This window comes from Labeo rohita, chromosome 18 (genome assembly GCF_022985175.1).
Source record: "Labeo rohita strain BAU-BD-2019 chromosome 18, IGBB_LRoh.1.0, whole genome shotgun sequence".
Classification (NCBI taxonomy): Eukaryota; Metazoa; Chordata; class Actinopteri; order Cypriniformes; family Cyprinidae; genus Labeo; species Labeo rohita.
In genome coordinates, this window is record NC_066886.1 from 15747780 (window position 1) to 15760180 (window position 12401).

Below are 12401 nucleotides of genomic sequence, written 5' to 3' on the forward strand. Positions count from 1 at the left end.
TATTTTAATAAATGATATAATGCCATTTATTCTTGTGTTGGTAAAGTGAATTGGTAATGTATCTCCGAAAATATTTACTTGTGTATTTTTTTTTCCTACCCATTATTAATGTTGGATGCCTAAACAGAAGCATTTGCAATTCAAATTTATATTTGTACAGCACTTTCACGATGTATATTATCTAAAATATATTTACTGTTAAAATTTAAATTTAAAAAATTACAATAACCATATTTTTGTTTCAATTTTTCCAACGGATATTTCTAATATGATGGCGCAAACCCTTAGTGCGAGTACCTACTTGTCAGGCATTAGAAAGTGCAGAAGGGACCACAGCTCTTTGAGAGAATTCTGCAGTGGGGTCCCAGTAATGAGCAGCCTGTGATTGGATCGAAAGTCGATCAGAGTTTTATATAGCAGCGAGTCGTCATTCTTAAGTCGGTGAGCTTCATCAACTCCGAGGAAAGCCCAGTTTATATTTCCCAGCACTCCCTGCACACACAGACAAACCTTTGTCTCAATAATGTGTGGAAAATAAACAACAACTCATTTTTATGACATGCAAAGCAATACGTGTATCAAAGATAGATGAATATCATACCTTGTCCTTCAGTAGAATTTCATACGTGGTCAAAAGTGCATTAAACTTGATTCTTTTTGTCTGCTGGTGGATCCATTCATAGTCCCGGATCTGGTCAAAAACACAGAGTTAGATTTCAAACCAGCATTATTATAACAGGTTGGACTGTCTTAGTATGAGTAATAGCTTACTGTCTTTCTACTTGTGACGTCTCCCAGGTACACCACTACATTCATGTCTGGGGCCCATGTATCAAACTCCCTCTGCCAGGAAGTGAGGGTTGACAGGGGTACCACAAGGAGGAAGGGACCATACAGCTGGTGCTGATGGAAAAGGTAGGAAAGGAAGGAGATCGTCTGAATGGTCTTTCCCAGGCCCATTTCATCAGCCAAGATAACACTGTTACACCTATAGACCATAACAGAAATTAAAGGTGAAGAAAGCAGGGTTAATTCAAAATCAACAGTAATTTTGAATTTTTATTAATAAAGTAAAGAAGCTGATATAAAACAAACTACAAATACTAGATGAAAAACTAATCAAAACTATAAAATAAAAAAAAGAAAGAAATAAAAAAAAAAGAAAAGCTTCAATACTAAAATTACTATTACTGAATAAAAAAAAGTCAAGCTAAAGTATAAGAATAATAGCAAATACAAAAACAAGAAATAATAGTAATATAAATGACAAAAAAATACTTTAACTAAAATTAAAATGAAAGTAAAAATATTAAAATTAAAGCCAGTTTAAAATATTATTAATGGTATGTAAAAAGAAAGCTAAAACAACACGGAAATTATATACAATAGTCTTTTTTTTTTATAATTATTTCTTGGTCACACTTTACAATAAGGTGTCATTTGTTAACATTAGTTAATGTACTAACTAACAAGAATGAGCAATGCATTCATTACACTATTTATTAATCTTTGTTAATGTTAATAAAATACAGTCATTCATTTTTTGTTCATGTTAGTTCACAGTGCACTAACGCATTAGTAAATGCTGAAATTAACATTAACTAAGAATAATAAATGCTGTAGAAGTATTGTTCATTCTTAGTTCATGTTAACTAATGCAGTTAACTAATGAACCTTATTGCAAAGTATTACAGATTTCTTGTTTAATAAATTAAATATTAATATTAGCGAATGGCATTTACATTTTATTAAATTAAAACAAAATCATATGTAACCTTAAAGTTTTCACACTGTTTCACATGTTATTGTAAGGTTTTTCCTAGTAATTATTTCAGCAAGTGAACTGTCGGTAAAAAAAAGAATCTGCTTTCATTTAATTAAAAAGTTAATAAAAACACATTTATTAGGTTTAATTTATATTTAAAGGCTTAATGCACAGAAATAATATTTTGACAAATCAAACGCCAATGCTTGTACTTTGACCCCTAATAGAAAGTGTTAAATTCCTGTCTAAAACCTGTATGTTACATACCTGCACCAGGAGTGAGCGAGCCAGTTTACTCCATCTAACTGGTAATCTCTGAGCTGAAGGACCTCATCTCCAATGTAAGGAGGCTGCTTCTTCAAGGCCGCGAATCTTGGCCTCTGTTTTAAGACCTTCAGACAAAAAAAATAACAACATGGCGCTATGTTTCAACACCTTTTCCAAAAAAGAAAGCAAAGCTCCATCAGTAAACAATCCTAATACTCACCTTACAATCTTTGGAAGGAACCGTTTTACAGGCATTTCTGTTTTGGAAACTATCAACGCAGGCCTGAAATTTCTTTCTGATTAATGCACCATCCTCCCACGTGCACTCTGCATATGGCAGCCCCATCCACTTACACAGGTACTCTGGCTCACTGGAACCGGTTTTATGGGCTGTTGCGACATATCAGAAAACAATTAAAGTAGTAAACATCTCTCTTGACCAAGTAGATCAGAAATAGTGTGATTTCAAAAGAAAAAAACTTACAGGGAAACTCTGAAGGTTGTGCTTGTGTTTTCCCAGTTCTGGTTGCTGATTAAATAAGAAAAAAAGAAAATTAATAGTAAAATTAGTAATGTGACCTCAGATAAAAAAAAAAAACGTGGCCCTGGACCACAAATCCAGTCATAAGAGTCCATTTTTATATCTCATCTGATCTTTCCATTTATCTTTGTTAGGATAGGACAATATTTGAAAATCTGGAATCTGGGTGCAAAACAAAAAAAAACCCAACTATTCCAACTATTGATAAAATCACTTTTAAGTTGCCTGAATTAAGTTCTTAGCAATGCATATTATTAATCAAAAATTCAGTTTTGATATATTTACAAAATATCTCCATGGAACATGATCTTTGCGATTTTTGGCATTAAAACTTTTTTTTATAATTTTGACCCATAAAATGTACATTTATAAAATATCTTCATGGAACATGATCTTTATGTAATATCCTAATGATTTTTGGCATAAAAGAAAAATCGATCATTTTGACCCATACAATGTATTTTTGGCTATTGCTACAAATATACCTGTGCTACTTAAGACCGGTTTTGTGGTTCAGGGTAGCAAAAGACATTTACAATGCTGCAAAAGATATCCCTGAAATAAAATAAAATAAAATAAAAATATTACAAATAAAATAAAATAATTCATGGTTTCCACAAAAGTATTATGCACCACAACATTTTTAAACATTGATAATACTAAGAAATGTTTCTTGAGCAAAAATCAGCATATTAGTATGATTTCTAAAGGATCGTGTGACACTAAAGACTGGAGTAATGATGCTGAAAATTCAGTTTGCCACCACAGGAATAAATTAAATTTTAAACTATATTAAAATGGAATACAGTTATTTTAAATTGTAATAATTTTTCATAATATTACTGTTTTTACTGTATTTTTTAATCATATAAATGCAGCCTTAACATGCTGGGAGAGCTGCTTTAGTGCATATACACTTTCAAAAGTATGGGGTTAGTAAGCTTATTTTTATGTTTTTTTAAGGAAGTCTCTTATGCTCACCAAGGTTGCATTTATTTAAAAAAAGTATAGTACAGTATAGTACAGTATAAACATTAACACCAGGACCATATATTATGTCAATTTCAGTGCAGCCTTGGTAAACACAAGACACTTCTTTCAAAAACATTGGAAAAAGCTTACAGACACCAAACGTTTGAACTGTACTGTAATTTATCAAAGGTAAGACTGCCTTACTTGAGTCAGCACTTACCGATCACTCTCTCTACTATCTGGAATTGCTTGCTCAGGTCATTGGTTAGTTCTTGCTGGCAGTTGTAATATTCTAAATCCTCAGGTGATGCTTTATTCAACCTAAAAAACAATTGCATTTTAAATGCTTGCTGTCAGTTTTTAGTCTGTAAAAATGGCATTCATGTTCAGCTTCAGGATGCTTCAAGATTCAAGATTTCCTTTAGGGATGATCTAATAATGGAAATATGGCATATCTGTGAGCACTGACCAAGCGTTAAGCTCTTCGTTTTTCTTTTTAAAGTTTTCCAGCTTCTTCATCCCTTTGACTTTCTGCTGAGTGAGGGAATCCACACTCTCCCAGGTGTTGTGGATGTAGGACCAGCCTTTCCACTTGATGAGGAACTGAGTTTCCCCTTCGTCTTTCTCGGGGTCAAAGTCTGCTCCAGGGTCCCCATTTTCCTCAATAGCATAGAGGGTTGTGGAAGCTCCAGTAGCTGTAAACAAGGTGAAGATGACAGCACTCAGAAAACCGTATATCAGAAGTTTAAACTAATACGGTTTAAAACGCATGATAGACATGATAATCAAAACACATTTTGCAGAGTATCTGAGTTGTGAGCTGTAAAGCCACAGTCTGTTTTGGGAAAGGTGGAGAGGAGTAGCAGCTCATTTGCATTTACAGAGACATGCACGAAAACAGCGTGTTTCTGCTTCCACTCAAAACAGGTATTTTCAAAATGATATAATAAATGATCTGTGGGGTATTTTGCGCTGAAACTTCACAGACACATTCTCGGGACACCTGAGACCTATATTACATATTGTAAAATGTAGCATAATACGTCTTCTTTAAGTATAAGAAGAAAAAACTAAGGTCTTTACCTCCTTTTTTGCCAGTTCTGGTCTCAAGGACCTTCTCAATGGTCTCACTGTCGTCGTCCTGTTGCTCCTCGGCTCCTTCTGCCATTTCGATAAGGTCATCAGAGTCGGTTTCAAAATCATTCTGGTCCTCCTTATAACTGCAACACATGCTTTATCATTACTACTTCGCCAAGTCATAATATTTTATGTGTTAATCACAAATAAGAATGTCAGTTGTTACTCTACATCTCTAAATAATGTATCATACTGATTACATTTTAAATTTAACTAATGGCAATTGAATTACAGGGCTGTTTCCTTGTTAAAAAAAGTATAAACTATCAGTTAGATCAGTGGTTCTCAACTCCAGTCCTTGAGGCCCACTGCTCTGCACATTTTGTATGTCTCCCTCATTTACCACACCTGATTCAGATCATCAGGTCGTTAGGAGAGACATCCATGAACTGAACCGAGGGTGTCAGATTCAGAAACATACAAAATGTGCATTGTAGTGGGCCCCGAGGACTGGAGTTGAGAGCTACTGAATTACATAATCAGATAAAATACAGACTTTATTGGGTTAAGCAAAAAAAAAAAAAAAGATTTTGAATACAAGTGAGTGTACATGACTTTGAAACAATCCTTACCTGACTTTAGTTGCTGCTCGTCGCCTTGTTTGTCTTTTTGGGGTATCCTCTTCCTCATCATCATCATCATCATCATCTTCTTCATCTGAGGATTCCTGCTTCCTCTTATTCCGTCCCTTTTGTGACTGCTGCTTACCAGCAGATGATTTGGTCTGTGGCCTGGGAAGGGAAAGAGAAACGTACACACACACACACACACACACACACACTCATTTACCATGCTAGGCTTTTACCTTTTGTTCCACGTCCCTGATGCATTTGCTAGTGTAGCGACTCGTTTTCACACCTATCAGCCTGACTCATAAGCCAGTAGCCTTGAGACAGCCGTCAAGACTTATTTAGCAGTTCTAATTCTTCATATATTATACACATTAATCAATATTTGAATGATCTGATCATTATGCCAAAAGTAGAATACATGCTTTAACAATTTAGGACACATGCGTTAATTTCTGATCTGAGCAAAGAAAAAAAAAAAAAAAAAAAAAAAAAAAAAAATCACACCAGTAAATTTAGCGCAACCATAGTAATTAAAAATGAGCCGTCGTCATTTACAATTAACAACACAGCTCATTTAATAATTCACGATGCGCTGTCTGAAGGCCAGGCTTCGCTACACTCTTACCTTCTAGCAGGAAGTCGTCTGGATCTAACTTTTTTCTCTTCCTGCTCACTCTCTGAACTGCTGGCCTCTTCCTCAACATCCTCTTCGTCATTTGAGTCATCATCTTTCCAGGTATTTCTTTCAACACAGAAATACCACAGGTTCATCTATTGGACCTCTGTTAGCTTCTACTTCTAGCCTATCGTAAAGCTGCAAGCCAGTCCGTTTCACTTATTACCCGTCGCGCAGGCAATTAAAGGGATAGTTCACTCAAAAATTACAATTCTGTCTTTAAGTACTCGCCCTCATGTCATTCCAAACCCGTAAGATCTTCGTTCATCTTCAGAATACAAATTAAGATATTATTGATGAAATCAAAGAAAACAAAAATAACCGTGACACACGTTCACAACAATACCACGTTTTCTTTGCACACAAAAAGTATTCTTGCAGCTTCATAAAATTCGTTTAACCACTAATGTCACATGGACTATTTTAACAATATCCTTACTACCTTTCTGGGTCTTGAATGTGTTAGTTGCATTGCTGTCTATGCAGGGTTTGAAAGCTCTCAGATTTCATTAAAAATATCTTAATTTGTGTTCTGAAGATGAATGAAGGTCTTACGGGTTTGGAATGACATGAGAGTAATTAATGACAGAATTTTCATTTTTTTGGTGAATTATGCATTTAAACATGCTTGGAAAGACGCTTCAGTGCACATACAGTACTGTTCAAAAGTGTGGTTTAGTAAGCTTTTTGTTTGTTTGTTTTGAAAGAAGTCTTATGCTTGCCAAGGCTGCACTTATTTGATCAAAAATACAGCAAAACTGTAATACTGTGAAATATTTTCACAAATTAAAATAGCGGTTTCTATTTTAAAATGCCACTTATTCTTGTGGGGGCAAAGCTGAATTATTTGAAACAGAAATCTTTCATAACATTAAAATGGTCGTTTTTGATCAACTGAATGCATCCATGCTGAATAGTAGCATTGTCATTCCAAAAACAAAAAAGAACACACAAATCTTGCTGAACTAAAACTTTTGAATGGTAGTGCATTGCATTTTTAATAAATCACATTTTTTAAATCAAATGTTCACATTCATCGTTTACAGGCAAATTCTTTTTTCTCCATATACTTATTACCCATACTTAATGTATGAATGTCATTCCACTAAAATTTCATATGAAGTTTGCTTCACATGAAGCAAAAAATAACATCTATTTCAACTTCATTTGTCTGAGCCATTTTTTTTAGGTAATAACATTTTAACTAACTTACTTTTATTTTAAAATTTAAGGCAAGACACTGCAGGTGAACAGGGTAAAAAAAACAAATAGTTATCGCCTTACCTAGTTGATTGATTACACTGATAATTGCAAAAAATTTTTAAATTACACGTTTTTTCAAAATGTTAGGGTTAAATATGCAAATGAGACATTGTTTAATGAAATACGCACTAATTTGCAAAATCTAAACACTGGAAGAAGTTTCAAAATTCTTGTTTAACTTTTTTGACATATTAGAGTCGTTTTTACAGAGAAACACTTAACAGTGTATTTTGGATATTTACTTTCCAAAAACAGCACTTTATGAAAAACCAAAAAGCCCAAAATCTTGACAGGTGTTTCAGGCTGTAGTGTTTGCCTTTAAAACTTAAAATATTTACATTTTATATTTGAATTTTAAAGGAGAGCTCCACTTCCAGAACAACAATTTACAAATAATATACTCACCCCCCTTGTTCATGTCTTTTTTTTTTCTTCAGTTGTAAAAAAAAATTAAGTTTTTTGAGGAAAAGATTTCAGCATTTTTCTCCATATAATGGACTGATATGGTGCCCCGATTTTGAACTTCCAAAATGCAGTTTAAATGTGACTTCAAACGATCCCAAATGCAGTTGTAAACGCTCCCAGCCGAGAAAGAAGGGTCTTATCTAGCGTAATGATCAGTCATTTTTTAATAAAAATAATACAATTTATATACTTTTTAATGTCAAACGCTCGTCTCGTCTTGCTCTGCTTGGACTGTTTTTGTTTCGGTTCATGACAGTTAGGGTATGTCGAAAAATTCCCATCTCATGTTCTCCCTCAACTTCAAAATCGTCCTATATCACTGTTTTACCTATTTGTGAGGAGTGTTTGATCTTCTTTGCATGTTCACATTGCAAAGACTGGGTCGGTACTTCTGCAGCAATGTAGGATGATTTTGAAATGATTTTTGAAGTTGAGGGAGAAAATACGATTGGAGTTTTTCAACATACCCTAACTGTCTTGAGACAGAATACACAGAGCTCAACGAGAGCAAGACAAGACGAGCATTTGAGATTATAAAGTATTTAAATTGTATTTTTTTAACAAAAATAACATTTTGCTAGATCGTTTACAACCACATTTGGGATCGTTTGAAGCCGCGTTTAAACTTCCTTTTGGAAGTTTATGTTTAACTCAAATAATTTCTTTACAACTGAAGAAAGAAAGACATGAACATCGTGGAAGACAAGGGGGTGAGTACATTATATGTGAATATTTTTTTAGAAATGGACTTCTCCTTTAACACTTACTTACAAAAATGACTCAGAAAAACAAAGTTCATAAAAACAACATATTCAGTGAAAAACAACTTCTCAAAAGACAATTACATGCAAAAATATGGATGAATTTAAAGGATATATATGACCCTGGACCACAAAACCAGTCATAAGGGTCAATTTTTAGAAACTGAGATTTATACATAATCTAAAAGCTAAATAAATAAGCTCCCATTGATGTATAGTTTGTTAGGATATGACAATATTTGGCCAAGATACAACTATTTCAAAAACTGGAATCTGAGGGTGCAAAAAAATCTAAATATCAAGAAAATCACATTTAAATGTTAAACAATTAAATTGTCTAAGTTCTAAGCAATGTATATTACTAGTCAAAAATTACGTTTTTGTATATTTACGGTAGGAAGTTTACAAAACATCTTCATGAAACCTGATCTTTACTTAACATACTAATGATTTTTGGCATAAAAGAAACATTGATAATTTTGACCCACAAATTGTATTGTTGGCTATTGCTACAAATACACCCATGCTACTTATGACTGGTTTTGTGGTCCAGGGTCACATATATGGAGACATTCATAAAAGTAAATAAATACATAAAACAAGCACACATTTGTAAATACAGTACGAAAAAGAATAATGAGAAACCTATTTAGATACTTCCAGTACACTTACTCTTTCTTTTTCTGCCGTGTGCTTTTTCTTTTGGGGCTTTCGATCTCTGAATCACTGCTGCCCTAAAAACCCATGAAAATCCATTTTGAATATGTGGCTTGGGATTAAAAGGCATGAAAATGTCATGTTTTAGTTTAATCAAAAAAAAACTAAGCTTTCAACACATGGGAGTATGTTTACAAGACTCTGACTGCCAAGTCTGATCAGTTCCGACTCTATGACCAAACATAAATGTTTACTCTTTAGCAAGTAACCGTGTCTGTAATTACTTTAGTCCAAGAAGCAGAACATGTTGTGAAATCAGCACAGTAGCTATGTGAAATAATGGAGGAAACCACTAGGGGTCAGTGTTGATTTAGTTTTTGCACAGCCAGATTACCTCAGCTCCAATGTTGAGACGAGCAGGCTCTTGTCTGCTGCGACTGGATCTTCGAACACCATAAATATCTGGATGTTCCTCCCACATCTATGATAATTAGGGATATGATTCATTTGAAATCAGCAAGCAATTAATCACCAGCTAAATTTAAGCTTCAGGATTTAATCCGCTGGGAGTAACTGATTGATCCTATTGTTTCTCGCTAGCCTATTTTTGTACCTTCTTCACATCCGCCAGGCTGTCTTTCTTCCTGACTGGTTTGTCTTTGACCTGCTCTGAGGTCTGACGTGATTTGGACCCAGTGGATTCGCTGCCTGACTCAGAGTGGCTCTCAGAATCAGATGTGCTGTTGGATTCGGAACGCCGGGAACGAGCTCTGTCGCTTCCTTGCTCGCTCTCCGACTGACTCCCAGACTCGGATCCAGAGCGGTTAGACTCCTCTGACGCTGAATTGCTATAACATTAAAAATGTGCATGTTGAGAAACAATGAAAACACACATCAAGTTGTTTAATCTCAGTTATTGCCAAAAAAAAATTATTCAGATCTGATGAATTGTCAAGGTGGTGTAGGGGAATTTGTACTTGATCATTTTAACTTTTTTATTCCAAATCACTTAATTATGCCACCTTTTGCACCAATTTTAAACAAGATTTTTTAAGTAAAATCTAACGGTCTCAGTCCAACAAAGAAATGCTGAGTCCTCAAGTGAAATGTCTTAAACCATGCTGTGTCTTTGTCAATGTAAACAATAGCATTCCAAGGATTTGGAAACTGGGAATGGGGGAAATCCCAATACAATGCGTGGGAAACTTTTAGCGTTTAGCTAAAATTAACATCATTTGTTTTTAAAAATAAACTACTTGTGTGACAAACAGACAAATTGACAACACCTGTAAAATTGGAATAATTCATTTAATTAAAGACAGAATTAAAAATCTTTTTTACACGCTCAACTGAGCAAATGTGTAATGAAACATTTACACACAACTTTTTTAATGATGTTATTTCATTTTATTATAATTTAAAGGTGTTTTTCAATGTGCAAATCCAAAAATTAAATAAAAAATAATACATTCAAATACCCCCCAAAATACAAATTTAAAAAATCAAAATAAATAATTACATAAAATTAAATAAACAAATAAATAAATAAATAAAAACCTAACTTTTACAAAATGTGAAACTCTATCGGATATATGGCATCATCCTGCAGGTCATTTTGTATTTGAGCACTTCTACTGTCCTTTTGAGTTTAAAAATAAATGTAATGGCTTTTTGCATTTAGCTAAAATTAACTTTTTTTTATTTTTAAATATGCTACTTAAATGACAGGCAAATTGACACCTGTAAAATTGGAATAATTCATTTAATTAATGACAGAATTAAGAATCTTTTTTGCATGTGCAACTGAGCAAATGTGTAATGAAACATATACATAATTTTTTAATGATTTTATTTCATTTTATTTCAAGTTAAAGATGTTTTTCCAATGGTAAAATCCAAACATTAATTAAATAAAAAATAAATAAATAAATAAATATAAATGCCCAAATTGAAAAAATAAAAATAATTAATTTAAAAAATAAATAAATAATAATAATAAAAAATAAAACCTACATAAATCCTATCTTTTATGAAATGTGAAACAAGTCATTTTGTATCTTAACACTTCTGCTGTCCTTTTGCCCTTTGAGTCTAAGTATAAATGTAAAGGCTTTTTGCATTTAGCTAAAAATATTATTATTTTTATTATTAATTATTATTATTGTTGTTACTTAAATGACAAACAAATAGACAACACCTGTAAAAATGGAATAATTCATTTAAAGCCAGAATTAGGAATCTTTTTTTTTTTTTTTAACATGTGGAACTGAGCAAATAATAAAACATTCACATAATTTTTTACATGATTGTATTTTATTTTATACGTTAAAGATGTTTTTCAATGGGCAAATCCAAAAATTAATTAAATTTAAATAAATAAACAGAAATGCCCAAATTGAAAAAAATTAAAAATAATAAAAATAAATAATTAATAAAAAATAAATACATAAATCCTAACTTTTATGAAATGTGAAACTCAGATATATGGCATCACCCTGCAAGTCATTTTGTGTCTGAACACTTCTGCCGTCCTATGTAATGACTTTTTGCATTTAGCTAAAAAAATATTATTATTATTATTATTAATTATTATTATTGTTACTTAAATGACAAACAGACAAATAGACAACACCTGTAAAATTGGAATAATTCATTTAATTAAAGGGTTAGAAATCTTTTTTACATGTGAAACTGAGCAAATGTGTAATGAAACATTTACATAATCATTTTTTTAAATGATTTTATTTCATTTTACTTCGTTAAATACGTTTTTCAATGTGTAAATCCAAAAATTAATTAAAAAAAAATAATAATAATAATAATAATAAATAAATAAATATGCCCGAGTTGAAAGAAAAAAATTATAATAATAAATAAGTAAATAAATAAGTCCTAACTTTTATGAAATGTGAAACAACATCAGATATATGGCATCATCCTGCAGAAAGAAAGAAATACTTCTGCTGTTCTTTTGCCCTCCGAGTCTAAAAATAAATGTAATGGCTTTTTGCATTTAGCTAAAATCATATAAAATTATATTTATACATTTTATTTCAAGTTAAGGGAGTTTTGTTAATGTGCAAATCCAAAAATTAAATGAAAATAAATAAATAAAAATACCAAAATTATATATTAAAAAAAAAAAAAAAAAAAAAAAAAAAAAAAAAAAAAAAAAAAACTGAATAAAACAAAAATAAATAAATAAACAATAATAAAAAATTAAACCCTGCCTAACAATGAAATGTGAAAGGTCATTTTGTGTCTGACCACTTCTGCTGTCCTTTTGCCCTTTGAGTCTAAAAATAAATGCGATGGCTTCTTTCAG

At 32.2% G+C, this 12401-nt stretch overlaps 1 protein-coding gene across 3 annotated transcripts in view; it reads right to left on the minus strand.

Moving 5' to 3' along the window:
• The window catches only part of chd2 (chromodomain helicase DNA binding protein 2), a 34642-nt gene that overhangs the window by 18143 nt on the left and 4098 nt on the right, over positions 1-12401 (minus strand). For 2 of the 3 annotated variants that reach the window (XM_051134335.1, XM_051134337.1), the window contains exons 3-16: positions 9690-9924; positions 9471-9557; positions 9092-9153; positions 5880-5996; positions 5255-5413; positions 4629-4765; positions 4015-4240; positions 3766-3866; positions 2517-2561; positions 2253-2422; positions 2033-2157; positions 772-988; positions 602-691; positions 302-492 (exon numbers count right to left, since the gene is read on the minus strand). In XM_051134335.1, the coding sequence (XP_050990292.1) occupies positions 302-492; positions 602-691; positions 772-988; positions 2033-2157; positions 2253-2422; positions 2517-2561; positions 3766-3866; positions 4015-4240; positions 4629-4765; positions 5255-5413; positions 5880-5996; positions 9092-9153; positions 9471-9557; positions 9690-9924 (1962 nt within the window). The remainder of the gene's footprint in view (positions 1-301; positions 493-601; positions 692-771; positions 989-2032; positions 2158-2252; positions 2423-2516; positions 2562-3765; positions 3867-4014; positions 4241-4628; positions 4766-5254; positions 5414-5879; positions 5997-9091; positions 9154-9470; positions 9558-9689; positions 9925-12401) is intronic. The other variant, XM_051134336.1, reaches the window with a different exon arrangement.